The 26732-nt window shown below is 44.4% G+C and overlaps 2 protein-coding genes across 4 annotated transcripts in view; one reads left to right on the plus strand and one right to left on the minus strand.

Moving 5' to 3' along the window:
• The window catches only part of LOC103280228 (zinc finger protein 420), a 412323-nt gene that overhangs the window by 37758 nt on the left and 347833 nt on the right, over positions 1-26732 (minus strand). The gene's annotated exons all lie outside the window — the stretch shown is intronic.
• LOC100563626 (zinc finger protein 883-like) lies at positions 13784-26656 on the plus strand. Of its 3 annotated transcripts, none has more exons than XM_062973381.1 (6): positions 13784-13887; positions 16380-16871; positions 17209-17335; positions 17884-17954; positions 20639-20765; positions 24913-26656. In XM_062973381.1, exons 2-6 carry the CDS (start codon positions 16491-16493, stop codon positions 26373-26375), a joined length of 2169 nt encoding a protein of 722 aa, XP_062829451.1. In that variant the 5' UTR covers positions 13784-13887; positions 16380-16490; the 3' UTR covers positions 26376-26656. The 3 variants fall into 3 exon arrangements, with proteins under 3 accessions (XP_062829451.1, XP_062829450.1, XP_062829452.1); XM_062973380.1 differs by having other exon boundaries at positions 13805-13916; XM_062973382.1 differs by having other exon boundaries at positions 13805-13916; positions 24916-26656.

Consider the following 26732-nt stretch of genomic DNA (forward strand, 5'->3'; position numbering starts at 1 on the left):
CTCAGCCTATCTACAGGACCCTATCTTTTGCCAATTTTTTCCATTTTTCTTCCCCTTGGGATGCCCAGGGTGGGACTGAATCCCCTTGCATCCCCATTGTCCCTCATTCTCCTGGGGGGTCGGGTCTTCAGATGTACCCCCCCCCCCCGGTAACCACAGACTCCTTCTGTGTGTACATGTTCAATCCTTTATACTTTATATAAAATACTAGCTGTGCCCGGCCACGCGTTGCTGTGGCGAAGTATGGTGGTATGAGAAATAAAGTATTGAGGAATTGGTGGTAGTTAAGGTAAAGGGTAAAGGTTTTCTCCTGACATTAAGTCCAGTTGTGTCCGACTGCACACTGAAGTGGATTATATGGCAGTGTGGAGTCAAGATAATCCAGTGCCAAGCAGATAATATAAGATTATAAATGGGTTATATAGCTGTGTGGAAGGGCCTTGAGTCTACACTGCCATACAATCCAGTGGAAGAAGCCTAAATGAGGCCTAAATCTGCCTGTCCCCTCAGCTGAGTTGGTTGCTAGGAGACCAAGTGGGCAGAGATTAGTCCTCTAACTGGCAGCAATTGGATAAAAACAATTATTCCTTTCCCTCTAATTAGGACTTTATTTTTCTTTTCTTTTTGTTGTATCAACCTGGAGGCGTGGATGATGGGTTGTGTTGTCAAATTTCGAGGTTGGGGGGCCTGTAGTTTTGTTGTTTTGTTGGTCGCCGTGATGCTATCACTCTTTTATATATATAGATTGGAAAAGCCGATCCTGTGGTGACCTTTTGCTAACATTTTCCTGCCCTGGAAAAAACAAGTCCATTGGGCTCCATGTGCATCAAACAGGATCCAATCATCCAACACCTATAATCTCAGCAGCATGGAGGACAACATGATCCTGAGGAAAGGGCCAGCTGTCCTTTGTGCAGCTATTTGGACATACACAAGCCATTTTCCACCTGGCATGGCAGTTCCCAAAGATAAAAGGCCAAGTTCCGCTCCTCAAAAAATGGGATTTCTCCTTTATTTCCCCAGAAACTGGTCATTTAATCCTTTCAGGATGAACAATATCCTTCTGCTCTGGACCCAATCGACAACAGTGCCAGAGGCACTGGACTCATATAGATTACGATCTCTGTCACAATAAAAGTTTCCTGGGACCATGTAGGTTCCATTGTTTGTCCCATGACCCCATAATCCACTTAAGAAACCATTTCCAACACCTTTGTACCCTGGACTGCTGGCACCTCTCCAGCAATTGGATAGAGGGAAATCTACATCGAGAGTGGGGAACGCTCTTCCGTTGGCCAGCAAAGACTGAACTCCCGCCTCCGCCAGTAACCTCTCCTGAGGTCATCGGGGTTCAACCAATTATGACAGAGCTGGTACAGCTGGGTGGGAGTGGGAAATTTGAATGTGCACTGTATAAAAATGCCTGTTTTTCACTATAATGTATCTCATCTTCTTTTCATGGATTACCACATTGCTGCCATCACTTTCAGCTGATTGAATAAAATAGCTTGATAGCTTCATCTTCAACTTGGTGAATAATCTTACCAAGTTGAAATACTGGCTTTTTTGCTCATCAAGCACACTCACTCTCAGGCCGGCTGAGTGCCGGTTCTGATTGCCGCTTAATGGCCTTGGTATACATGCCTCGGGTTCCGGTATCCGTGGCCTGGATCTCACCATCCACAGCTGTCTCAAATTGCTCTATTTTACTGTTATTTTAGAATTAACCATGTTATTTTAGAATTAACCAGGCTAGCCTCAACCCTGTCTGCTTTTATTAAACAACTTAAGACATGGTTCTTTGAGCGTGCTTTCAATTAATAATAATATAATTATAATAATTTTATTTTTATACCCCGCCCCATCTCCCCGAAGGGATTCGGGGCGGCTTACATGGGGCCTAGCCCGATAAGACAATATCAATAGCACGACTATAAAACAATTATACCAGTAAAACATCAATAGCAATAAAACAATCGTTAAAATCAGCAAAAAGCATACAAAAACATACAATATTAAAACAGGAGACTAATTCATAAAATCCAGAACAGAATTAAATACGATACTATAGTCCCCTTGGAAACTATGCTCCTATTATGCACTCTATCTCTGGTCCCACCCCATACTACCCCTAATGTTATCTTGGAAACTTTGAAACACCTGGTCAGGCACTTTTGTAGGGACCGTAAGCCAGAAAATAATATGTTATGGTTGAGCCTTCGGGCTCCGGTAATGAAAGAAGGGGTCGTAAGACTCCTCGAGAGTCAGACACTCTCGAGGAGCGTGAAAGGAAACGGCTCTGGGATTTGTTTGCAGAGCCGACAGATGAGGACTCATTTGAGGGTTTTTCTCAGGGTTTGGAGGAAGAGGTGGCCAGCTCGGAGGAGGATGATATGGAGTGGACTCGTGTGAGGGAGGATTTGGGTGTTGGGGAGGCAGGCAGTGAAAGCATGGGAGGTGATTGGCGGGTTGCAGGATCAGACCCATGGACTGGTTGGAGGGATGGAGCGGGATCCACAGCTGGGGATGCTGTGGGGCGTAGTCGAAGGTGCTTAAGCTCTGATGAGGATGATGATGTTGGGGCGTCTGGAATTGGGATGGCAGCTGACAGCGATGATGAGCTTGAACTGTGATAAAATGGGGTTTGGGGCCAATGTCTAATTGCGTTGGGCAAGGTAATCTGGACGGACGCTTGGGCTCTTGCTGGGGAATTTCCTGAAGACGGGTGTGTTTCATTACTGGATACGTAAGTTTACCAAGGACGGGGCATTGACGGCGGGAGGAACTGTGTGGGGTTTTTCTCTGTGCAACTTGTGTTTAATCTTGATAGCTTGGACCTCCGTCGTCTTTTTGACGGGCAATATCTACTTTCACTGGATTGACGCTGGACTGACTGACTACGATTCCGGATTAACCCTTCTGCTGACTATCGGTGTGACCTTTGGATTCCTTGACGACTACGCTTGGCTTTTGATCTTCTGGACCGGATTGGGACCCTGCTGACTGCCGTTACCCTAAACCTGAATCTTGACTACAACCACGCTCTCGTTCGCTGCAGGAAGGAGTAAACAAGCCTGGTTTACTCCCCTGCTGTTCCTGAGTAGCAGAGAGGAATCTGCCGCCAGTCTTTTGTTTACATTCCAACTCCTGTTGAGTCTCTTTTGTTTGCATTGTTTGCCAAGCTGAAGTAAGCTCTTTGATTTAATCCGGATTATACTCCTGTTTAACCCGGTTTTTCCCTTTGAACACTTTAAGCTCAAACTGAGCTGTTTTTGGTTATTTAGCACACTGAAGTCAAGTGTTTGCCCTGTTCTTTGTTCCTTACGGGCGTTTTTAGTTTTGTAACCTCAATAAACTGAGTTTTGTTTTACTTGCTGGCGTTCTGTCTATGACATAATAAACTATTGCCTATATAGCTTTGCCTCTTCCTATATCATATAGCCTTTCTATAGACAATATAAGCACTTTGTATGAACCAAAGCAGTATGTGCAACTCAGGGCCTGTGCCCCTCCCTTCCTGTGAGCTGGTGCCTTTCTCCAGGAAGTTCCAGAGAGAGAAGAAAGCTCAGAGTAAACAATTGAGGTCATTGGTATCACTTGTGCCAAGTAGGTGTGGAAGGTGGGGAAGATCCTCAGCCATTGGTCAATTCTAGATAAGTCGAGATATAAAGTTCTTTGTTTGCTACGCATATGCTGTGACGGCCATTTGCATGGTATGGACCCACAAAATGTGGGTACCTACGGCTGTTTTGCCTTATCATCAGCTGTGATGATAAAAGGCTTGTTTTATTGCTCTTGGAATTTTCTCCTTTACTTCCCCTCCTGGTTAGTCTCCAACACTTTATGGAATAACCTAGTAATAAAGCACTTTACTCTGACCCCCTTTTATTGGTCCCTCTGGTGGTGAAGCTGATTTGGTTTTAAAACTTTTATATTGTTTTATGTAATAATGAATAACTGTGTTTGAACTTGTCTTTGATTTTATACTGTTGTTTATTTTATTGTTTGTTTTATATTTTACCTTGTTTACACTTATTTTTCTGGGCTTGGCCCCATGTTAGCCACCCCAAGTCCCTTCAGGGAGATGGTGGTGGGATACAAAAATAAAGTATTATTATTATTTATTATTATATATCCTTGATTTTGTTATAGGCTGTGAGAATTTGATCTAAGTCCCTGTATCTTATAGATAAGTTTGTCTGTAGAGTAAAAAACAACAGCGTTTGTGTAATAATACAAGATCCCCAACTAGTTTCACAACTATGGCATGTCCAGCCTGATGGGTGGGTCCAGAGTTCACTTGGGAACCTGCTTGTGATGGGTGCTTTATTATTTACAGTATTTATTGTTCCGTCCCCCAGGACGATGGTTTGCCTTACCTATTGTCGTTTGTTTGCTTTCCCTCCTTTACATTTTGTTTGAGCCTCTGGCTGCAAAAGCCTAGGAAAAGTGGCTTGGAATCTGCAAGAGCTGGCTGCAGTTTTCTTTGCAGTGATTGGTCAAAGAGTGCAACATCTTAGGACCGCCCTTTTTACCAGGGTCTAGTCTCCATTTTAGAGTTTCATTCTGGCTATAGTCTTCCAACGTGCTGGAGCTGTGCAAGGCTAACTGGGACAAATCATCCTCAAAACCAGGCCAATCTAAGCCTATCCAAATTAGATAAGTATTGAATTATACTGATCTGGAATAGAAAATCTAGTTAGAGGAGCAGGGTTATTCCATCGCTTCTAGAACTAATCTTTGCTGTAAAGATAGGGAAGGAAAGAGTTTCTCCTTCTAATATAGACAGCGTGATTAGGGTATAGTGGTTTTATAATCACCTTTGCCTTCTGGAACCAGGGATAATTCTGTGACTAAAACCTATAGAAATTTGTTTCATTTTCTGCAACTTTAAGATCTGTGCCAGGTTTACAACCTTGTATGAATAAACATCCTTTTTTGAAGTTATCCAGACTCAGTCGTTCAATATCTATAGGACAGCTTATAGGGATTTGCAGTTCGCCCGGATAAAGGACAGCACGTTTCAGTTTTATAGCTTTTTATTGTCCGGCGGACGGCACAGTTTTGAGGTCGATCAGCGGTTTTTCCGCTTCAGCTAGCTTGCACGGCTTTATAGTTTTTTATAGTTTAGGAAGTTTTAGTATAGGCTGCGGCTTTTCCGCCTGAGCTCAGTCTGCATACCTAAAGACTCTACCAGCGTCTGAGGCAGTGGAGCCCGCTCTCAGACCTGAAGGAGTCAAATAGTGGGGCTCTATTTCCTTGCTATTTGGCTCGCGTGTGCGCACGTAGCCCAGTGGCTTTCTGGGTTTGCACAGGCTGTGCAGTTCCCAGCAACGTCCAGGGCTCCCTCGGCGGTAGACCTCGAGCCGCGGAGCACCAGCGACAGTTCTTTGGCTGGCTCTGAGGCGTGGAGCCCACCAGAACCAAGCTAGAACCTGGACAGGCCTGGCAACGCTGCTGCGAGTTCGGCCGGAGCACTCAACCGGCTTTGACAGCCTCTTCATCAGGAGTTCGGCCGGAGCACTCGGCCGGCTTTGACCTGCCTCATGGTCCGGCGGTGGTGACCTGCCTCATTGACCTGCGGCGGTGACCTGCCTCATCGTCCTGCGGTGGTGACCTGCCTCATCGTCCTGCGGTGGTGACCTGCCTCATCGTCCTGCGGTGGTGACCTGCCTCATTGACCTGCGGCGGTGACCTGCCTCATCGTCCTGCGGTGGTGACCTGCCTCATCGTCCTGCGGTGGTGACCTGCCTCATCGTCCTGCGGTGGTGACCTGCCTCATCGTCCTGCGGTGGTGACCTGCCTCATCGTCCTGCGGTGGTGACCTGCTTCATCGACCTGCGGTGGTGACCTCCCTTCACAGCGGGGAGGAGGCGTCTCTTCTCTCCTCCTTTCCAAAGCCAGCCTCGGTGCTCCTTCGGCGGCAGGCCTCGAGCCGCAGAGCACGAGGTGCTTGAAAATTTGGCGAAGTCGCCATTTTGGCAGTTTACGTCACTCGGGCAAGGGAGGTAACAAGTGGCAAGTTGCTGTCAGTTGGCATTTTGCAACTTGCCCACCAAAATCTGGCGCCAAAGGTCACAATCTTTGTAAAGTATAGTTACTTAGTGATATATATTGCTATGGTTAAGTGCTGTGAATTGTATTATATATTGAATTTGCTTTTATTGTAAATTTACTTGCAGGTATATTGCATTTGCCTTTGTTGTAAATTTACTTGCTATTAAGAATACATAATGTCTATGCAATTTCAAGATGATACAGATGGCGTACCTCCTTCTGAGGCTGAAAGTAGGAATGAAAGGCCCCAAAGGATAAAGCACCCTTCAGCCAAAATGCTAGCCCATCTAATAGACGAAAAGGAGCTCCTCCATGTGAGGTTAGGTTCGGCATGGGAGCGCATCACAACATTAATGGACAGAATAGAGAGCTTGGGTATCACAAGGGTGCCAGCCATATTACAGACAGACCTCGAAGAAGCCTTCGGTCTTTGGAGGGGTTTAGTGTCTAAGATAGTCCAGGTCCTCGAGCGCATTAACGCCAAGGATTCAGAGTTAGAAATAGGGAGTGTTTTAGCTGACACTAATGAGAAAGAAAATAGGGTGAGGGCAATCCTAGCTTCCTTATGCAGCCATGAGACCAATCTTTTAAAATCACCTGCTGTGGCACTTAGTCTTAAGTCCAACCGCTCTAGCCAGGTATCTAAACTAAGGGAGCGTGCATCGTCTAAACACAGCCACTCTAGCAAGTCTTCTGCTGCTGGGAGTGCCATCTCTTCCCTAGCTGCCTTGCACATTAAGGAGGCTGCACGTCTAGAGCTAAAGAGCAAGGTAGCGGGGGCGGAGGCTGATGCTAAGGCAGCTGATCTCACCCTTCCCTTTAAAGAAGAAGAGCAACGACTGCAAATAGAACAGGCCCGTAGACAAAGCGAAATGCAAATGGAACAGGCCCGTAGACAAAGCGAAATGCAAATGGAACAGGCCCAAAGACAAAGCGAAATGCAAATAGAACAGGCCCGTAGACAAAGCGAAATGCAAATAGAACAGGCTCGTATAGAGATGCTTAGAATAAAGATGGATGCCGCAGCCAAAAGGGTAAGGGCTGAGACTTTGGCCAAGGCCCTAATTGAGCCACTCACAGAAGAAAATGTAAGCCAGTTACCAATACAGGACCCTTCTGCCAAAGCGTTTGCGCACCTTGGCAGCATGTACAGCCAGTTTTCGGATGAGGAACAGGGAGACTTCTCTCCTTACCCAGAGCAGGGCCCCAAAGTCACTTTTGAGTTTCCTGCAGAGCAGAGCGTCATAGCGGGGAGCTCACCCTTGCTCGAGCTACCTGTGCCTCCTGCTAAAACCCTAGGTCAGTCAATCAGGGCCTCAAGGCCGAGCGCTAGTTGGCCCCTACAGACAGCTGCACAGGGAACCATCGATTCGTCAGTGGTCGATGTCATCCCTCCAAGAGGCCAAAGGTTGACGCAAGGTACACGGTGGGAGTCCACTCCACAACAGCAAACTCCTCAATTGTTCCCTTCGACGCCAGAGTCCCAGCTTGTCTCCATCATCAGAAGCCCCAGAAGAGATCTTAAGGACAAGGGTGTCGAAAAGTTTTCGGACAAGCCTGAGGAATTTCTTCTCTGGAAGGCCACCTTCCAGAGAGCAATCAGAGACTTAAAGTTATTGCCTGAGGAAGAACTGACTCTTCTGGCTGCATGGTTGGGCCCAGCCTCATCCTCACAAGTTAAGAAGATCTACGCAGCCCACGTAGCCGATCCCGACAAAGCCCTGGAAAAGGCCTGGGCCAGGTTGCAGCAGAGGTATGGGGCCAGCACAGAGATTGAAGCATCTCTTATGGACAAGCTCCAAAGGTTCCCAGCTTTGAAACTCAAAGACTTCAAACTCTTGTGGGACCTCAGCGATCTCCTTACGGAATTAGAGTCGGCCAAGGAGAATCCAGAACTGCCCGGTTTGAAGTGCCTCGATCAGCACCTGTCCCAGAGGCAGATCTTGACCAAGCTGCCCTTCACTTTGCAAGAACGCTGGGGACAGGAGGTCTTCAACTACAAGGAGGCCCACTCCCAGGCATACCCTCCATTTTCTCATTTGGTCCAGTTCATCACCAGGGCAGCCAGAGAAAGGAATGATCCACAGACGGGCCTCCCCACCTTATACCAAGGGACCCAGCCAGAGAAGGCACCTGAAGTGGACAAGAAACCACCTAGAGAGGCCAATAGACCTGTCAGCGTAAAGGCAGTCGAAACTCAACACAAGGCTGACGAACCCAGGTCGGAGGTAAAAGAGGTGCTCTGCCCCATTCACCAAAAGCCTCACAGTTTGGCCAACTGCCGGGAATTTGGCAAGAAGCCTTATAAAGAAAGACAACAGACTGTACAGAAGCTGGGCATATGTTTTAGGTGCTGTGGAGCAACTCCTCACTTTGCATCCAACTGCAAAGAGGACGTCAAATGCGCAAGGTGTAACAGCCTTAAGCATTGCACCGCGATGCACAACTCTGACGCTGTCTCCCGCGCCAAAGGGGACACGTCTTCCAAAGAAGGGTCATCTACTGAAGCCACCAACATGCAGACCGCGTCACGGATGCAGGAGGATGCTCCATCGGTCGCCTGTACTGAACTATGCTCTGACGTGCACCAGTTCAGAGTCTGCCATCCCATCTGCCTAGCAGATGTATATCCAGCCAGAAGACCTTGGCTTAAAAAGAGACTTTACGTGGCTTTGGATTCACAAAGCGACGCCTCCCTGGCGACTCCAGAGTTTTTCCAACTGTTTGACATAAAAACCCAGACGGTCGACTACACCATGTCCACCTGTGTAGGGAAGAAGAAGTTGCAGGGTCGCATAGCATCCGGCTTTGTTGTCTCCTCTTGTGACCAGAAGAGACTGTTCGAGTTACCAGACCTCATTGAGTGTTCCTCCATCCCTCGGAACAAAAAACAAATTGTAACTAGAGAAGTTGTGGAGGCTCATCCACATTTGCGACGGTTAAAGAATGCCATACCAGCCTTTCAGCCAGATGTGGACATTGCCCTTTTGCTTGGCTCGGACTGCCCGAGCTTGTTCTGTGTGAACGACCAAGTTAAAGGACCTCCAGGTGCACCTATCGCACAACAATTGCCATTAGGCTGGACAGTCATAGGCCCAGTGTGCATAAACAAGATGCACCCACCATCGTCGTTGGACTCCAATCAAGCACAGGTGCTTAAAGGTGGACGTCCTACACTTGTGCGCAGTTGCCTAAGTCATATCTCGGTCTACTGCCAAGCAATAACTCCAGAGTATTCCTCCATCTTCAAAGTCTCTGAGAGAGACGAAGCCACAGCGCTCTCGAAAGATGAGCAAAGGTTTTCGGACATTATGAATGCTCAAGTCTCACGAAGTGCAGAGGTGAAAGCCTGCAAATCAACCACAGAAATCAAGATGGGCCAAAGATCTTGTCTGGAACGACACCATTTTGAACGTTTTTCGGAATGGCACAGTCTTCTTAGAGCAGTTGCTAGGCTTATACATCGCTTAGTCTGCAAAGATAGTCAGCCTTTGCAAGTTCAGGACATGTTGAAGGCTAAGGGAGTAATATTCAGGTCAGTTCAGAGGCATGAGTTTAGTCTAGAAATAGCCAGGTTAGAACAAGGGCTTAACACCCCCAGCCGGAGTTTCTTGTGTGAGCTGAACCCATTTCTGGATAAAGAGGGCATTTTAAGAGTGGGTGAGAGGTTAGCTAAGGCTAAACTCAAAGTGTGTATAAAGAACCCTATCATTGTACCCCCCAATAGCCATATTGCTTTGTTGTTGGTTCGTCACTACCATGAGAAAATCCATCATCAAGGTAGAACTCTGACTGAGGCGACCCTTAGAAATGAAGGCCTGTGGGTGGTAAATGCTAAAAGTTTGGTCAACAGTTGTATTTTCAAATGTGTCAAATGTCGGCGACTCAGACGAAACTGTCAAAGTCAGTTGATGGCAGAACTACCTCAGGATAGGACTTTGACAGACCCACCCTTTTCCCATGTGGGAATCGATGTGTTTGGTCCTTGGGAGGTTGTCACTAGGAAAACCAGGGGTGGTGTTGTAAATAACAAGAGGTGGGCAGTTTTGTTTACTTGTTTAGTAATACGAGCTGTCCATATAGAAGTCATAGAAGGGATGGACACTTCATCATTTTTAAATGCATTGAAAAGGTTCATAGCCCTCAGAGGGCCAATTAAGTCAATTCGATCGGATTGTGGCACCAATTTTGCATGTGCAGACCTTAGCCGACCACTTCTGGAAGAGGTGGAAGGCCGAATACTTAAGCCAGCTTCCAACCAGAAGACTCTGGCAAACCCAAAGGACAATGCCAAGGTGGGAAACCTTGTGTTGCTAAAGGACAAAGACTTGCCCCGCTATACCTGGCCTATGGGCATTATACTAAAGACCTTTCCTTGCCCTGACGGTAAGGTTAGAAAAGTTCAAGTAAAGACTCATAGTAAGGACAAAATGTCTGTCCTGGACAGACCAATTAGTGACCTCGTGTTGCTTATTGGAGATGTTTAAAGTTTTATACTGTTGTATTGTTGTGTATACAAAGGTGTTTGTATGTTTTTGATTGGTAAATTCCCACATCCTGGGAATTTAGCGGGGAGTGTTCCGTCCCCCAGGACGATGGTTTGCCTTACCTATTGTCGTTTGTTTGCTTTCCCTCCTTTACATTTTGTTTGAGCCTCTGGCTGCAAAAGCCTAGGAAAAGTGGCTTGGAATCTGCAAGAGCTGGCTGCAGTTTTCTTTGCAGTGATTGGTCAAAGAGTGCAACATCTTAGGACCGCCCTTTTTACCAGGGTCTAGTCTCCATTTTAGAGTTTCATTCTGGCTATAGTCTTCCAACGTGCTGGAGCTGTGCAAGGCTAACTGGGACAAATCATCCTCAAAACCAGGCCAATCTAAGCCTATCCAAATTAGATAAGTATTGAATTATACTGATCTGGAATAGAAAATCTAGTTAGAGGAGCAGGGTTATTCCATCGCTTCTAGAACTAATCTTTGCTGTAAAGATAGGGAAGGAAAGAGTTTCTCCTTCTAATATAGACAGCGTGATTAGGGTATAGTGGTTTTATAATCACCTTTGCCTTCTGGAACCAGGGATAATTCTGTGACTAAAACCTATAGAAATTTGTTTCATTTTCTGCAACTTTAAGATCTGTGCCAGGTTTACAACCTTGTATGAATAAACATCCTTTTTTGAAGTTATCCAGACTCAGTCGTTCAATATCTATAGGACAGCTTATAGGGATTTGCAGTTCGCCCGGATAAAGGACAGCACGTTTCAGTTTTATAGCTTTTTATTGTCCGGCGGACGGCACATTTATATTCCGCCCTTTTCACCCCAAAGGGGACTCAGGGCGGATCACATTACACATATAAGGCAAACATTCAATGCCTTAACATAGAACAAAGACAGAAGACAAACGCAGGCTCCGAGCTGACCTCGAACTCATGACCTCTTGGTTAGAGTGATTTGTTGCAGCTGGCTGCAGCTGACTGCTACCAGCCTGTGCCACAGCCCAGGCTTTTGTTGTATCTCCCTCCCAAGTCTGTGTCCCTCCTCCTTTTTTAAAACGAATTTTTATTTTTTTAAACACAAAAAATACATACCGTACACATACAAAACAGTTACAATTCCCACCACCAACACGAGGATTGTTTTCATTTACATATTCATTTCTTTTTGAGACAATCTTTATATCTTTATCTTTATACATTTCCATTCTATATACTATATAACATTTGTATTTTATTTCTTATGGCTTGACCTCCGGATTGATTCATGATATAGTTCTTTACCCTTGCCCATCTTTCTTCCATTTCTCTCGTTCTATTTTCATTAGTTTTTACAAATTCCAATATTGCTCCACAATATATTGGTACCATTTATTTACTGTCCATTTTGATTTATCTTTCCACCCTAATACTATTACTGCTTGTGCACATTCAATTATTGCTTCTTTTAAAAAGGTAAAGGTTTCCCCCTGACGTGAAGTCTAGTCATGTTCGACTCTTGGGGTTGGTGCTCATCTCCATTTCTAAGCCAAAGAGCCAGCATTGTCCATAGACACCTCCGAGGTCATGTGGCCAGCATGACTGCATGGAGCGCCGTTACCTTCCCGCCAGAGTGGTACCTATTTATCTACACACATTTGCATGTTTTCGAACTGCTAGGTTGGCAGGAGCTGGGGCTAATAGCGGGTGCTCATTCCGCTTCTTTTATTTCCCATTTCCTCTCTTTTCCCTAATACTGCTATTTCCTTTGTTATGACCCACTCATTTCCTAGTACAGTAGAGTGTCACTTATCCAAGCTTCGCTTATCCAAGCTTCTGGATTATCCAAGCCATTTTTGTAGTCAATAGTTTCAATATATAGTGATATTTTGGTGCTAAATTCATAAATACAGTAATTACAACATAACATTACTGCATATTGAACTACCTTTTCTGTCAAATTTGTTGTATAACATGATGTTTTGGTGCTTCATTTGTAAAATCATAACCTAATTTGATGTTTAATCGTTTTTTCCTTAATCCCTCCTTATTATCCAAGATATTCGCTTATCCAAGCTTCTGCCAGCCCGTTTAGCTTGGATAAGTGAGGCTCTACTGTATTTGATTTGACTCATTTTGTATAGCCTGCCAAAAATATTGTACATATTCACATTCCCACATCATGTGCATAAACCGCCCTTTCTGATGACATCCATGCCAGCACTGACTACTCCCCTTTTTATAAAAGGTAAAGGTTTTCCCCTGACGTTAAGTCCAGTCGTGACCGACTCTAGGGGTTGGTGCTCATCTCCATTTCTAAGCCGAAGAGCCGGCGTTGTCCGTAGACACCTCCAAGGTCGGGCTCGGGCTGTGGCGCAGGCTGGAGAGCAGCTGCAATGAATCACTGCAATGAATCACTCTGACCAGGAGGTCATGAGTTCGAGGCCCGCTCGGAGCCTATGTTTGTTTGTCTTTGTTCTATGTTTAAAAAGGCATTGAATGTTTGCTTATATGTGTAATGTGATCCGCCCTGAGTCCCCTTTGGGGTGAGAAGGGCGGAATATAAATGCTGCAAATAAATAAATAAATAAAGTCATGTGGCCGGCATGACTGCATGGAGCGCTGTTACCTTCCCGCCGGAGCAGTACCTATTGATCTACTCACATTGGCATGTTTTCGAACTGCTAGGTTGGCAGGAGCTGGAGCTAACAGCGGGCGCTCACTCCGCTCCCGGGATTTGAACCTGCGACCTTTCAGACTGCAAGTTCAGCCGCTCAGCGCTTTAACACACTTTGCCATTGGGGCTCCACATTTTTATAGTAGTATGCTAATTGGCAAGTTGTACGATACCATTTGTGCAATATTTTCCTCCTCGTTTCTCGTACTTTGGTATTCCTTTTCATCCCTGTGTTCCTCCTCCTTGGGAAAAGGGAGCCCGGGGACTTGACCCTGGGCTGAGACATTCTATTTCTGTTGTGGATCTGATCTGATCTCTGGAGTGATTGGTTACCTTTAATATTCAGTGAGGTTGGGGAGCAATGGTTTGGCAGGGAGGGAATACATCTAACTAACTATCCTAAGAATACGGAATATTTCTTCCATGGCTATATCTACACCCTTATCTTGAGTCCTTTGGTTCCAGGGCTTTTGGGAGATGCTCTTTCCCCCTCCTTATAGAGTAATGCTGGGCAAGGAAGGGTTAAGGGGAGGGAGTTTGGTTCCCAGAGAGGCAGCAAGGAAGTGGGCCTCCTTAGACCAGTTTTCCTGTCTCTCTAGGAACCAAACTCTCTCCCCTTAACCCTTCCTTGCCCGACTGGGAGAGAGCGTTTGCTCCTTTGGCCTCTCCCTCCTCCTCCTCCTTCTGGTGAGCCTTATTCACAGACCTCCTCCAAAGTATGGCATGACATTAATTGTCGTTTTAATCATTTATGTTTTAATTGTTTGGTTTTAATTGTAACTGTTTTTTAGTATATGTGAGTATGGGATCGAATTGCTGCTTGTTGTAAGGCCGCTGTGAGGCCCCTCCAGGGTGAGAAGGGCCGAGTACAAAGGGAACAAGGGTTGCAGAGCTCTGATTAGTAGATTGGAACTACAGTAGAGTCTCACTTATCCAACATAAACGGGCCGTCAGAACGTTGGATAAGCGAATATGTTGGATAATAAGGAGGGATTAAGGAAAAGCCTATTGCACATCAAATTAGGTTATGATTTTACAAATTAAGCACCAAAACATCATGTTATACAACAAATTTGACAGAAAAAGTAGTTCAATATGCAGTAATGCTATGTAGCAATTACTGTACAGTAGAGTTTCACTTATCCAAGCCTCGCTTATCCAAGCCTCTGGATAATCCAAGCCATTTTTGTAGTCAATGTTTTCATTATTGTCGCAGCTATCAAACTGAGTTTCCAAACATTCAACCTCTTCTGCGGAAGCTGCACCCTTCATCCAAGGAGAAAACCCCAAAACAAACTGTCTTTTAGTAAAGAAAGATTTATATAAAAATATATACAAACATAACAGTCCTTGGCTTTTATCAGCAGCTTTCAACTGGCGAAACAAATGTTATCTTCAAGCTTTCTTCAGCTCCACTCCAACAGCTTTCCAACAGCATCACCTTCACAATAACATTCACATTCACTAACTCAAGATTTACTCAGACTCTATTATTAGCACTCAGTCTTTAGCAGGTGTCTTGATTGCTGCTGGTCATACATGGATAGGACATGATTCTTACAAACACTTATCCATTTTCACATAAGAAATGACCTAAATAATATAGAACTCTGACAAATATATCGTGATATTTTGGTACTAAATTCATAAATACAGGAATTACAACATAACATTGTGTATTGAACTACTTTTTCTGTCAAATTTGTTGTATAACATGATGTTTTGGTGCTTAATTTGTTAAATCATAACCTAATTTGATGTTTAATAGGTTTTCCTTAATCCCTTATTATCCAAGATATTCACTTATCCAAGCTTCTGCCGACCCTTTTAGCTTGGATAAGTGAGACTCTACTGTATATAACTGTCTACTATTTCACTGAGGAAGAGGATGGAGGGGGGAAGAGAAGCCTTGTATTTGTTATAGTTATTACATCTATATCTTCAACCCAAGCACTTATTATTTTACACATCATCTAAAGTTTTAGAAGTTCCAAATGTCCTCTGCAACAGAAAAGAACACACTCTTGTTGTCAAAACTGGTACTCATGCCTTCCCATGACATCTGATCTCCTTCCCGTCTTCTCTTCCATTTCTTTACATGTATTTTATCTAATTATAACCATTGCCATATAGAACTAAAAATTCAATTCCATTTGTTAGGAAATTAGTATTGTGTGGTGAGAATTCACTGTGTTACATTGTTATCGTTTCTTCTTTTATTTAAATACTACACAAACATTATGTATTTGTCTATGTGTGTACAGTTATCAAATATTTAAATGACAAGGCTTGAGACCATTTTTCTTCCAATTAGAGTGCTGATAGGTCAGTTATTCAAAGTCTCTTGAATACAGAATGTAGAAATAGTACAAAATGTAACTGTATGCTATTAACACTATTTTATTTCACAGATCTTGCTGTGGTCATCTTCCTTTGGTTCTTTATGAATTCAATGAAAGCTTTCTATCCTTCTTGAAGTTTCTATTATTTGTTTGTTGTGCAGCTAAAGTTAATTTGTCCATTTTGACAATTTCAAAAACATTTGTAATCCAATTTTTTGGTGTTTTTTGTGTGTGTGCCAGAAGTGACTTAATATGTTTTGTTGTTTCCATAGTTTTGAATATTCAGTTCTTGCTTCTGTTGTCATATAAAGAAAGATTCTTTCTTGATGTTTCAATTTCTGTTTGTCTAATAAACCCAGGAGTTCTGGTTTCAATAAAATATTGTACTCTAGTATAGTTTCCATGTCTCTATGAATTTTTATAATAATAATAGTACAGTAGAGTCTCGCTTATCCAACATAAACGGGCAGGCAGAACATTGCATAAGTGAAAATGTTGGATAATAAGGAGGGATTAAAATCTCTAAATTCTTTTTATCTGTCATGAGTCCCTTTGGGGAGATAGGGCGGAATAGAAATATAGTAAAGTTTTATTATTATTATTATTCTTTACAAGAAAGGCTATGGATCATGTAGCCTCAATTGAAGGAATCATGGGGGGATCGTATGGACTGGGACTGAATGGAAGTTCAATGGAAGGCCAGGGGAGGCCAGGTGGGTCTGGAAACTGGAGAAGTAGAGGCCCAAATGACAGGAGGGACCAGCATTACCTGGCTCTGAAATAAATAAAGAGATAGCCTCCTGAAGCCTATTGTCTAATTTTGCCCTTCTCTCACAGAGGAAATGTGATTGTTGGCTGAGAATTTTGGAGTAGAGCCTGTTCAGTTGAGAGAAGAGGGAGGAAAAGCTTCTTTGATACAATTTGGTTCTTCATCAGAGTGGTTCCAACATGGAAAGACCCAGCTCACCTAGACTTGAAACAGACTGGGTCCCCGGGAGCACTGGAGAATTCTGGGAAAGAACTACACAGACATTCCTGAACATACACATACAGCGCCAGCGCTTCAGGCAGTCCTCCTACCGAGAGGGCGAGGGACCCAGAGAGGTTTGCAGCCGCCTCCACGATCTCTGCCGCCAGTGGCTGAAGCCAGAGCAACACACCAAGGCTGAGATGCTGGACCTGGTGATCCTGGAGCAGTTCCTGAGCCTCCTGCCCCCAGAGATGGGGAGCTGGGTCCGAGAGTGTGGGGCAGAGACCTCTTCCCAGGCGGTGGCCCTGGCGGAAGGCTTCCTCCTGAGTCGGGCAGAGGACAAGAGGCAGGAAGAACAGGTGAGAGCATTTCCTCTTGGTTTCACTGAACTTGAGACTGATGGATAGATTAAACGTACATCATGCCTTTCTTCCAAGATGGGACCAATGTGGGGCAGAAGCCGGACTGTGCTCCTTCTGCCTCTTTTCCCACTTGCTCTGCTCCTCCTGCTGTCACCTCCATGTCCACTGTAAGCACAATTGTTGCTCCACTCAGATTTGTTGATCTCCAGATATAACACTGAATGTGATGGGAAGGGAAATGTGGACAATCTCAGAATTCAGTTTCTGAAAATTTGGGTGAAAATTCTTTTCTAACCTTTCTCTATATTACTTATAATTCTCTGTGCTCTTCTAGACCCAAAATATCTGCACTGGTGCCCACCTAGATGTCTCTGAATCGGAGAAACCACCATCAGACGCCACCCAGAGTCTCAGGCAGATGGAGCTCAAGCAGGAAGAAGATGGGACTACAACATTGGAGAGTAAGAAGGAACTCTTCTGGGAGCTTTGGTGTTTTATGCCAATGTAAATTTCCCTTCAGGGGATTGTAAAACATCCACAATCAGTTTGAGCTAGAGAATGCGTACATGCAGGATCATTTGGCCTTGAGATGAGTATATAGGTAGGCATTAGGTGGCAAAAGGTGTAATTTCAGTGTGATTTAGAGTTTCCTTTATTGTTATACTTTTACAGTTGCATACTGTTGGGTGAGACCGAAATATCAGCCATATGGTATGTTCCCAGGTGAAACCCGAAGCTAAGATGAGCAATGAAACTGAGCTGGAAGACAAACAGAAAACAAAGAATAACTGTAGTCTATTGAAATACCAAGCCCAGTACTAGTTTCAATCCAACTTATTCGCAGCACTGAATGAGATTTTAAAAAGTCCTAAATGGCAATATTCCTGGGCTGGAGAATGTTCCTGTGTTTATAGGGTCATTTCTTCATAGGTTTCTTTTTAGGACTGTAATTGTAACCTCTGAGACATGTTTATGTGATCAGCTTTCCACCCCTTGCTCTCTCTCCCAGGAGCTAGAATGATGTTGTTGCTGAATCCTCAGTTGTTTCTTCCCCTTTGTGATGGAGTGGAACTGAATCAGGTAAGCAGAAGGATTGCTGGGAGAGGAGGACTGGAGCTGCCTGGGCGTCATTTGTTCCAGGATCAATCATCAAACATCTGTTGAAACAGAAAAGATTGAATGGGAGTTTCTTAAAAGTGAGATACTGAAGCCACAATTGGAAACAGTGCCAACAAGAGGGAAAACATTAAGAGAAGGCTAAACAAACCAGGGGGCGGTGGGAAAGAATCACCAAAGAATTCAGATGACTAACTAGCATAAGTAGGGAACAGGTCTGATAAGCTAAAGCAGAAAATGAGCTCAGGCTTGCCAGAGAGATTAAAAACAATAAAAAGCGGTACTTTGGTTGCGTCAGTAGAAGGAAAAATGAGCAAGCAGTTGGGTCTCTGCATGGAGTATGTGGTGAAATGCTAAGTGGGGATAGGGAAAAGGTAGAACGTTGCATCAATCGTCTCCCAAAAGGGAATCAGTACTCTACTTGGGCAAGATGGAGCAGATGAGGTAATAAGGGAAATGCAACCCAAAATATGTAAAGAAGTATTTCAGGAATACCAGGGCGATTTAAATGAATTCAAGTCTCCAGGGCCACATGAACTACATCTAAGAGTACTGAAGAAACCTGCAGAAGAACTTTCAGAACCACTGGCAATAATATTTGAGAGTTCTTGGAGAATAGGAGAAGTCCTTGCAGACTGGAGGAGGCAAATGTCTCTATCTATGAGAGCTGTTCAGCAGTGGAACTCTCTGCCCTGGAGTGTGGTGGAGGTTCCTTCTCTGGAGGCTTTTAAGCAGAGTCTGGATGGCCATCTGTCAGGGATGCATTGAATGCAATTTTCCTGCTTCTTGGCAGGGGGTTGGACTGGATGGGCCATGAGGTCTCTTCCCACTCTGATTCTATTATTCCAAGGATGCACACAAAATAAGACCCCAACAACTACCATCTAGTCAGCTTGACCCAAATAACAGGAAAGATGTTGGAGCAGATCATTAAGAAGGCAGTCTGGAATCACTTAGAAAAAAATGCTTTAATTACTAAAGGGCAACATGGGTTTCTCAAAAACAAGTCATGCCAGACTAATCTGTTTTTCAATAGAGTTACAAGCTTGGTAGATACAGAAATGCAGTGGATGTAACACAACTTGATTTCAGTAAGACCTTTGGAAAGGCCTCATGGTTTTACAAACAACTGGTAAAAAATGGCTAGATAATACTACAGTTAGGTGGTTTTGTAATAGGTTGAGCGACTGAACCCAAAGGGTGCTCACCAATTGTTCCTCTTCATTCTGGAAAGAAGTGACCGGTGGAGTGTCACAGAGTTCTGTCCTGGACCCAGTACTGATCTCATGCATATCATATTTTCAGATGACACAAAATTAGCAGGGAAAGCTAATACTATAGAAAATATTATCAGAATTCAAAATGGCCTTAAAATGTTAGAGAGCTGTGCCAAAACTAACCAAATTAATTTCAACAAGAATAAATGTAGCATAGTACACTTATCCTTGGTTGCCTCAGTAGATGTTCTACGCCGAGAACTGGACAGGGGGAGTGTGTCCCTGTTGGTTATGCTGGGCCTCTCAGCGGGCTTCGATACCATTGACCACAGTATCATTTTGGGATGCCTCGCATGGTCAGAAGTACTGTTCTGCAGTGGCTCTAGTCCTTCCTGGAGAGTCTGTCCCAGAAGCTGTTGCTGGGGGACACCTGCTCAGCCCCACAACCATTGTCTTGTGTGGTCTCACAGAGCTCAGTACTATTCCCCATGTTGTTTAACATTTACATGAAGCTGTTGGTAGAGATCATCTGGAGTTTCGGAGTACAATGTCATTTGTATGCAGATAATGTCCAGTTCTGTCACTCGTTTCCACCTGTCACTAAGGAGGCTGTGCAGGTCCTGAACCAGTGCTTGGCAGCTGTGTCAGACTGGATGCGGGTGACCAAATTGAAACTGAATCCAGACAAGACAGAAGTCCTCCTGGTCATTTGTAAGGCCGAACAGGGCAAGAGTTACAGCCTGTGCTTGATGTGGTTACACTTCCCTTGAAGGCGCAGGTTCGCAGCTTGGGAGTGATGCTCGTTGAGCCTAGAACTCTAGGTCTCGGCAGTGGCAAGGGGAGCTTTTGTACAATTAAGACCCCCGGGTGAGGGGGGGGGAGGGGAGGGGGGGAGAGGGACAGGATACAAATTATAAAATAAATAATAAATTAGGTAGGAGAAAAAACGCAATGCATGTATACAGGATGGGTGTCACCTGGCTTGACAACAGTTCATATGAAAGGTATCTTGGAGTGTTCATAGACCACAAGTTGAACATGAGCCAACAATGTGATGCAGCAGCTTAAAAGACTATGGGATTTTGGGCTACATCCAAAGGAATGTAGTGTCTAGATAAAGGGAAGTCATTGTGACCTTCTTTGTGCTTTGGTGAGACCTCACCTGAAATAATAGGTGTGCCCAGTTCTGGGCACCACAAGAAAAGCTGGAACATGCCGAGATTCCATTTCTGATTCTACATTTCAATTAAGAAATGGTTCTGACTGTGACCAACCAGATGTCTCTACAAAGGTTACAACTATGGCATGGAGGCCTTAGCCCTCTCCTTTTCAAACAGCCAACAGGAATGTAAATCTACTTTAAAGATTTTATTATAATTATTTTTCTTGATAGCCCTTATGTGAGAAGGAAATGTTTTCTTTTTCCACCAGGGCCCAATCGCTTTTGAGGACGTGGCTGTCCATTTCTCCCTGGAGGAGTGGGCTCTCCTGAATCCTGGTCAGAAAGTCTTGCACGTGCAGATCATGGAGGAGATTCGTGGGATTGTGGACTCTCTTGGTAAGGCTCCCTCATTGATGGGGATTTCCATTTCTTGATTTATATACCACTTTTCTCTCTCAAAGGACCCAAAGCGGCTTACAGCATTTAATAGCATACAAAAATCAGTCTGAATCATGTATAAAACAAATATAACAATCACTAAACACGAAAACATCTTAAAATAAACAATTTGAAAGTAATATGCATTCATGTGGCATCTTGTCAAGTTATATTGCACTTCACTCCAGTCAATAAAATTATTGCATTTTTTGGCACTTCAGTCTAAAATAGTTTGCTGAAGGCTTGCCTAAACAAAAAAGATTTTAGATGATTTGTGCAAGAAGAAAGAGAGGGAGCTGTTTTAATTTCTTTGGGAACAGTATTCCACAAGCTCAGGGCAGTCACTGAGAAGGCCCTCTCCCTTGTCATCGCCAACTGCATTTGGGATGGCAGTAGAAGCGAGAACAGGGCCTCCCCTAAAGATCTTAAGGATCAGGCAGGTTGATATGAGGAGATGTGGTCAAATAAGTAAGTTATATCTGAATCGTTTAAGGCTTTAAAGGTCAAAACCAGCACCTTGAATTGTGCTCGGAAACAAATTGTCAGCCAGTGAAAGTGCTGTAGCAGTGGAGTTGGGCACTCCCTGGGTCCAGCACCTGTGAGTAGCCTGGCTGCAGCTCTTTGGACTAATGGAAGTTTCCAGGCACTCTTCAGGGGCAGCCCCACATAGAACCCGTTACAGTAGTCTAGATGGGATGTAACCCAGACAGGGGCCACCATGGCCAAGCCACCCCATATCAATCACACAACTGTCTGGTCCCTCCTACACTGCCATATAAAATCCAGATTACCTGCTTTGACCTGGATTATATGGTAGTATAGACTCATATAATCCAGTACAAAGCAGATATGTGGATTATCTGCTGTGCTAATCTGGATTATATGGCAGTGTAAAGCCTCCCCATGAGTGTGTGTGAGAGAGATGCAGAGGAGAGGGAGGAAGCAGATTTTCAAAAAGGCACACATTTTCAGCAACCTGGTTTTTGCATCCTGTATATACTTGGCAGGCTTGGAAAGCCACTGCATGTCTGGAGCCAAAAGGTGTATTTAATATAATAGAAAAGAGGTGGGGTGTTGTTGTTTTTTTGTAAACGCTGACTTGCTCTCGATGTTTGCTTACATGCTTTCTCCCACTAAGTCGGGCTCCTTGGAAATCTATTAAGAGTAATTGCCCAGATTGATTGACTTGAGACAGGGGCTAGAGCATGGATTATCTAAACGATCAAATTTCCCCTGGCTTCAGATACACAGATGCAGCTATACATCTTTTGATTGGTATGGTATTCAAACTTGTTTTTCCTCCCAACCAAGCAGGCTAGCTTCTGCATGCCTGAAGGCTAGGCTATCTTTCTACATTGCCTCTCCCAGCACACAAACAGCCCCTAACCTCAGTCATTTGCAAGAAGCTGACCTGCAACATAATGTGTTCTAGGTTCTGTGCTTGTGAATGATTGGGGCTCGAGGTTTTTTGTGCACTGGGAGAGACATATAGTAGCAATCAAACTCTATGCCCCTCTCATTCAAGTGGTAAGAGTGTCATTAATGGTAAGTTCACAATTGCAGAAAGGTAGCTATTTCAAACTGGGTGCATCTTTTTGAAACTCTCAGTATATTTATTTTACCCTAAACATTAGGAAATCACTAAAATATCCATTGCCACTTTCCTAAATTCTCATTTGTGAAGAAGTTGCAACTCCCCTGTAAAAGCTGTGCAGAATTATACAGGTATTGGAACCAGAGCAATTGACTGAACAAAGGGACAGTGTACAGAATGGTATTTCTAAGTATTCAGCGAGACTCTGGAAGTTCTTGGAATTGAAATCAAGCTCACAACAACAATAGCTAGAAGCAAAGGATTTGTTCTGGCTTTTCCACTAAAATAATAGCTCTGAAGGATTTCCCGCTCAAACACCCAGTAATATAAACCCCAACTCCCATCCCTCCTATATTGACCACAGCCTGTTCACTGCAATTCCTAATTCCCTTTCCCCAGCTCCCTTCCTTATGGCAGGGACCCGAAGCAGCCAATCCCAGGCTGCTCCGGTGATTCTGACATCACTCCCCTCCAAAGAGATCGCTCCCCCTGGAGAATTAAGGAAGTAGGAGAAAAGAGGACGAAGAGGACAAGGCTTAAAAGGGATAGGTTTGATGAAACAGCTTCTTTAAAAGGGGGGCTCTGTCGCACCTCAGGCTAAGTTCACCTTGCTATAGATACCCAGTCAGACACACAGGTAGTCTTTTGAGGTTCTTATTAAGCAAAGCAGAATATAAATCAAGCAAGCAATCAAAAGATAATTCAAAGTTGTAGTGAAAGAGTCAATAGGTCCAAGAGATTCACAAAGTACATGAATGTCTAATAATCCAAAAGGGCTAGGTCCATAGGTTCAAAGAGCATAGCAAGAACAATAATCCATAAGGCAAAGAATTAGTCCATAGAGTCCAAAGCACAAGGTCCAAGAATCCAAGATAATCCACAAGGCAAGGTATTAGTCCATAGAGTCCAAAGAACAAGGCCCAAGGATCCAAGAACGCTGGCAAGGTAAAACATCCACACAGATGAAGCAATGAAATTGCACTGACAAAGACCAGTCTGTGAAAGCATGCCTTAATAACAACTTAGGAATGCATTCCTCTTCCCACAGCTAGATTCACGTTTGTGTGCCAAACGCTCACTTCTACGGACCTGGGAACCCATCCAAGACAAACGGTCCTCTCTAGATAACTCCTCGTTATCTTGCACCTGGTCAGAAGCTAAACCGTCATCCTCATTATTTTCCAAGGCTGAAGTCTCTCCCTCAATATTTCTCATGTCAGCTTGACCGTTATCTGTTTCTCCTGGAATCAGCAGCTCATCCTGCTCAAACCGAAACTGCATGTCTGAGCTGGCTTCAGCCTCAGACTGCTGATCTTGAATCCCAAACCCAGAATCCCCTTCATCTTCATCTAGAATCTGGCCAGCCTGTGGCTGGGATACAACAGGCTCACACATGTTCATCAGCCACCCATTCAGGATGTAAAGTGACTTCCACTGTACTAAATAATATAAATGTCTTATACAATGTTTAGAGTCTAAAATTGGTATGAGCCCCCACCATGATGGGCATAGGTTCAGAGTCAGCTTTACTCCAGTGGGAATCCAGGCGAGGCTGTTTGATGAGACTAACATGAAAAACAGGATGGATATTTCACCAAGAATGCAGTAAATACAATCGAACAGCCATCGGGTTTATGATCCCAGAGATAGGAACCGGAACAACAAAACGAGTAGCAACAGGTAGCCTCTAGAAAAGGCATAGGCAAACTAAGGCTCGGGGGCCGAATGTGGCCCCCAGGGCGCTTACCTCAGGCCCTCTTCATTTTCCCTGTCATCTTGGCATAAGAATGTGGGGGCCCGCTGCATTCGTATGCAGAAAGAATGAGGGAAGAAGGCACACAGCAGCTGAGAACCGTCTGGAGCACTCTCACCCACCATGTGTCTTGTCCTCTTCCTGGTGTAAGGATGGTGCAAGCGGCCCTGTCCTTATGCCAGAAGGACGACTCAAGGAAGGCACAGCAGTTGAGAGCCCTCTGAAGTGCTCTCAGATATCGCCTGTCTCGCCCTCCTCGCGGCATAATGCTAAGAGGACAGCCTGAAGATCAAGGGAGGAGCATTGGAGGGGGATGATTGGGGCAATCGCGGCATGTCTTGGTTTCCCTCCTTGCATAAGGATGGGGTGAGCAGCATGGTCCTTATGCCAGGAGGAAAATCTGAAGATTACTTGGGCCCTGGCCCCACACTCTACTGGGACCTCCAATCACAGGCCTGTCCCAGCCGCCCTCATGCCTGGCCGGGCCCAGCTGGGACCACAATGCGGCCCCAAAGCAAAAGGGTTTGCCCATGCCTGCTCTGGAGCATATGTTATTCATTTCTCTCCTAGAGGGTCTAGGCAGTCAAACAGTGTCCATCTTTACAAAACAAGGGGTGGGGAAATGACAACATTTATATCTCCTTTCCTCCATGTGTATGTTGTTTTAAGGATCATTTCAATCCACTTCTTATCCCATTTCCTTAGAGTCCTTATCACTCACCCTGAAGAATTATTCTTTCTGTTCTTCTTCTTCACAGTAGATAATGGGGAGAAGAGCAATGTATGCACCCAACGCAGGAAGTATTTGGTAGACAACGGGGGACTTCATAGACACCACCAAACCCACAGTGAAGATCAAGATTCTGTCAGAGAAAGGCCCTACAAATGTAATGTATGTGGACAATGTTTTACCCAAAATGTGGCACTTGTGCTTCACAAGACACTCCTTGATGGGAAAAGCCATCTTAAATGGAAAGTATCAGCAAATTGTGTGGTTGATTACAAATTGCCAGATCTATGCCAACAAGAAATCTTTGAAGGAACCGAGGATTTCTTAAGCCAGGAGTATGGGAAATCTTTTATCCAGAGTTCACACTTAGTGAAACATGAGACATTTCACACAGCGCAGGAACCATACAGATGCCAGGAGTGTGGGAAGTGTTTTGCTTACAGTTCAGACTTGGTGAGCCACAAAAGACAGCACACAGGAGAAAGGCCATACCAATGCCAGGAATGTGGGAAATGTTTTGCTGACCGTTCAGACTTGGTGAGGCACAAAAGACTCCACACCGGAGAGAAGCCATACCAATGCCAGGAATGCGGGAAATGTTTTGCTTACAGTTCAAACTTGGTGAGGCACAAAAGACTCCACACCGGAGAGAAGCCATACCAATGCCAGGAGTGTGGAAAATGTTTTGCTGACAGTTCACGCTTGGTGATCCACAAAAGACTCCACACCGGAGAGAAGCCATACCAGTGCCAGGAGTGTGGAAAGTGTTTTGCTGACAGTTCTCACTTGGTGAGCCACAAAAGAGTCCACACAGGAGAGAAGCCATCCCAATGCCAGGAGTGTGGAAAATGTTTTGCTGACAGTTCAGCCTTGGTGAGCCACAAAAGACTCCACACAGGAGAGAAGCCATACGAATGCCAGGAGTGTGGAAAATGTTTTGCTTACAGTTCAAACTTGATGAGGCACAAAAGACTCCACACCGGAGAGAAGCTATACCAATGCCAGGAGTGTGAGAAATGTTTTGCTGACAATTCACACTTGGTGAGCCACAAAAGACTACACACAGAAGAAGAACCATACAAATGCAAGAAATGTGGGAAATGTTTTGCTAACAGTTCAGACTTGGTGAGCCACAAAAGATTCCATACAGGAGAGAAGTCACCCCAATGCCAGGAGTGTGGGAAATGTTTTGTTTACACTTCAGCTTTGGTGAGCCACAAAAGGCTTCACACAGGAGAGAAGCCATACCAGTGCCAGGAGTGTGGGAAATGTTTTGCTTGCAGTTCAAACTTGATGAGGCACAAAAGACTCCACACAGGAGAGAAACCATACCAGTGCCAGGAATGTGGGAAATGTTTTGCTTGCAGTTCAAACTTGGTGACACACAAAAGACTCCACACAGGAGAGAAGCCATACCAATGCCAGGATTGTGAGAAATGTTTTACTCAGACTTCATCCCTTAACAAGCACCAGAAAATACACACAGGCTAAAAAAAAAACATACAAATGCCAGGCATATGGGAAATGTTTTTGGGGTTCATACCTGTCAGAGACTATATATAGGAGAGACATCATCCAGAGAGCTGGGACAAAATTAATAAAATGTCTTAAGTTTGTATCAATTTTAATATAATTTTATTTCACGTTTATGTTTTTATGCCTAAGGCACTGCACAAGTGCCGTTTGTAAGCCTCCTTGAGGCCCTGTCGGGTTAGAGAAAGGTGGGATATAAATATGGTAAATAAATAATAAAATGTGTTGCAACAGCGAAATGACAGGTTCTGGACATTTGTGCTGTAGACTGTACATGCAACATTTCTCGATGAACATGTGGTTTCAGTAACACTT

This window comes from Anolis carolinensis, chromosome 2 (assembly GCF_035594765.1).
Source record: "Anolis carolinensis isolate JA03-04 chromosome 2, rAnoCar3.1.pri, whole genome shotgun sequence".
Lineage (NCBI taxonomy): Eukaryota > Metazoa > Chordata > Lepidosauria > Squamata > Dactyloidae > Anolis > Anolis carolinensis.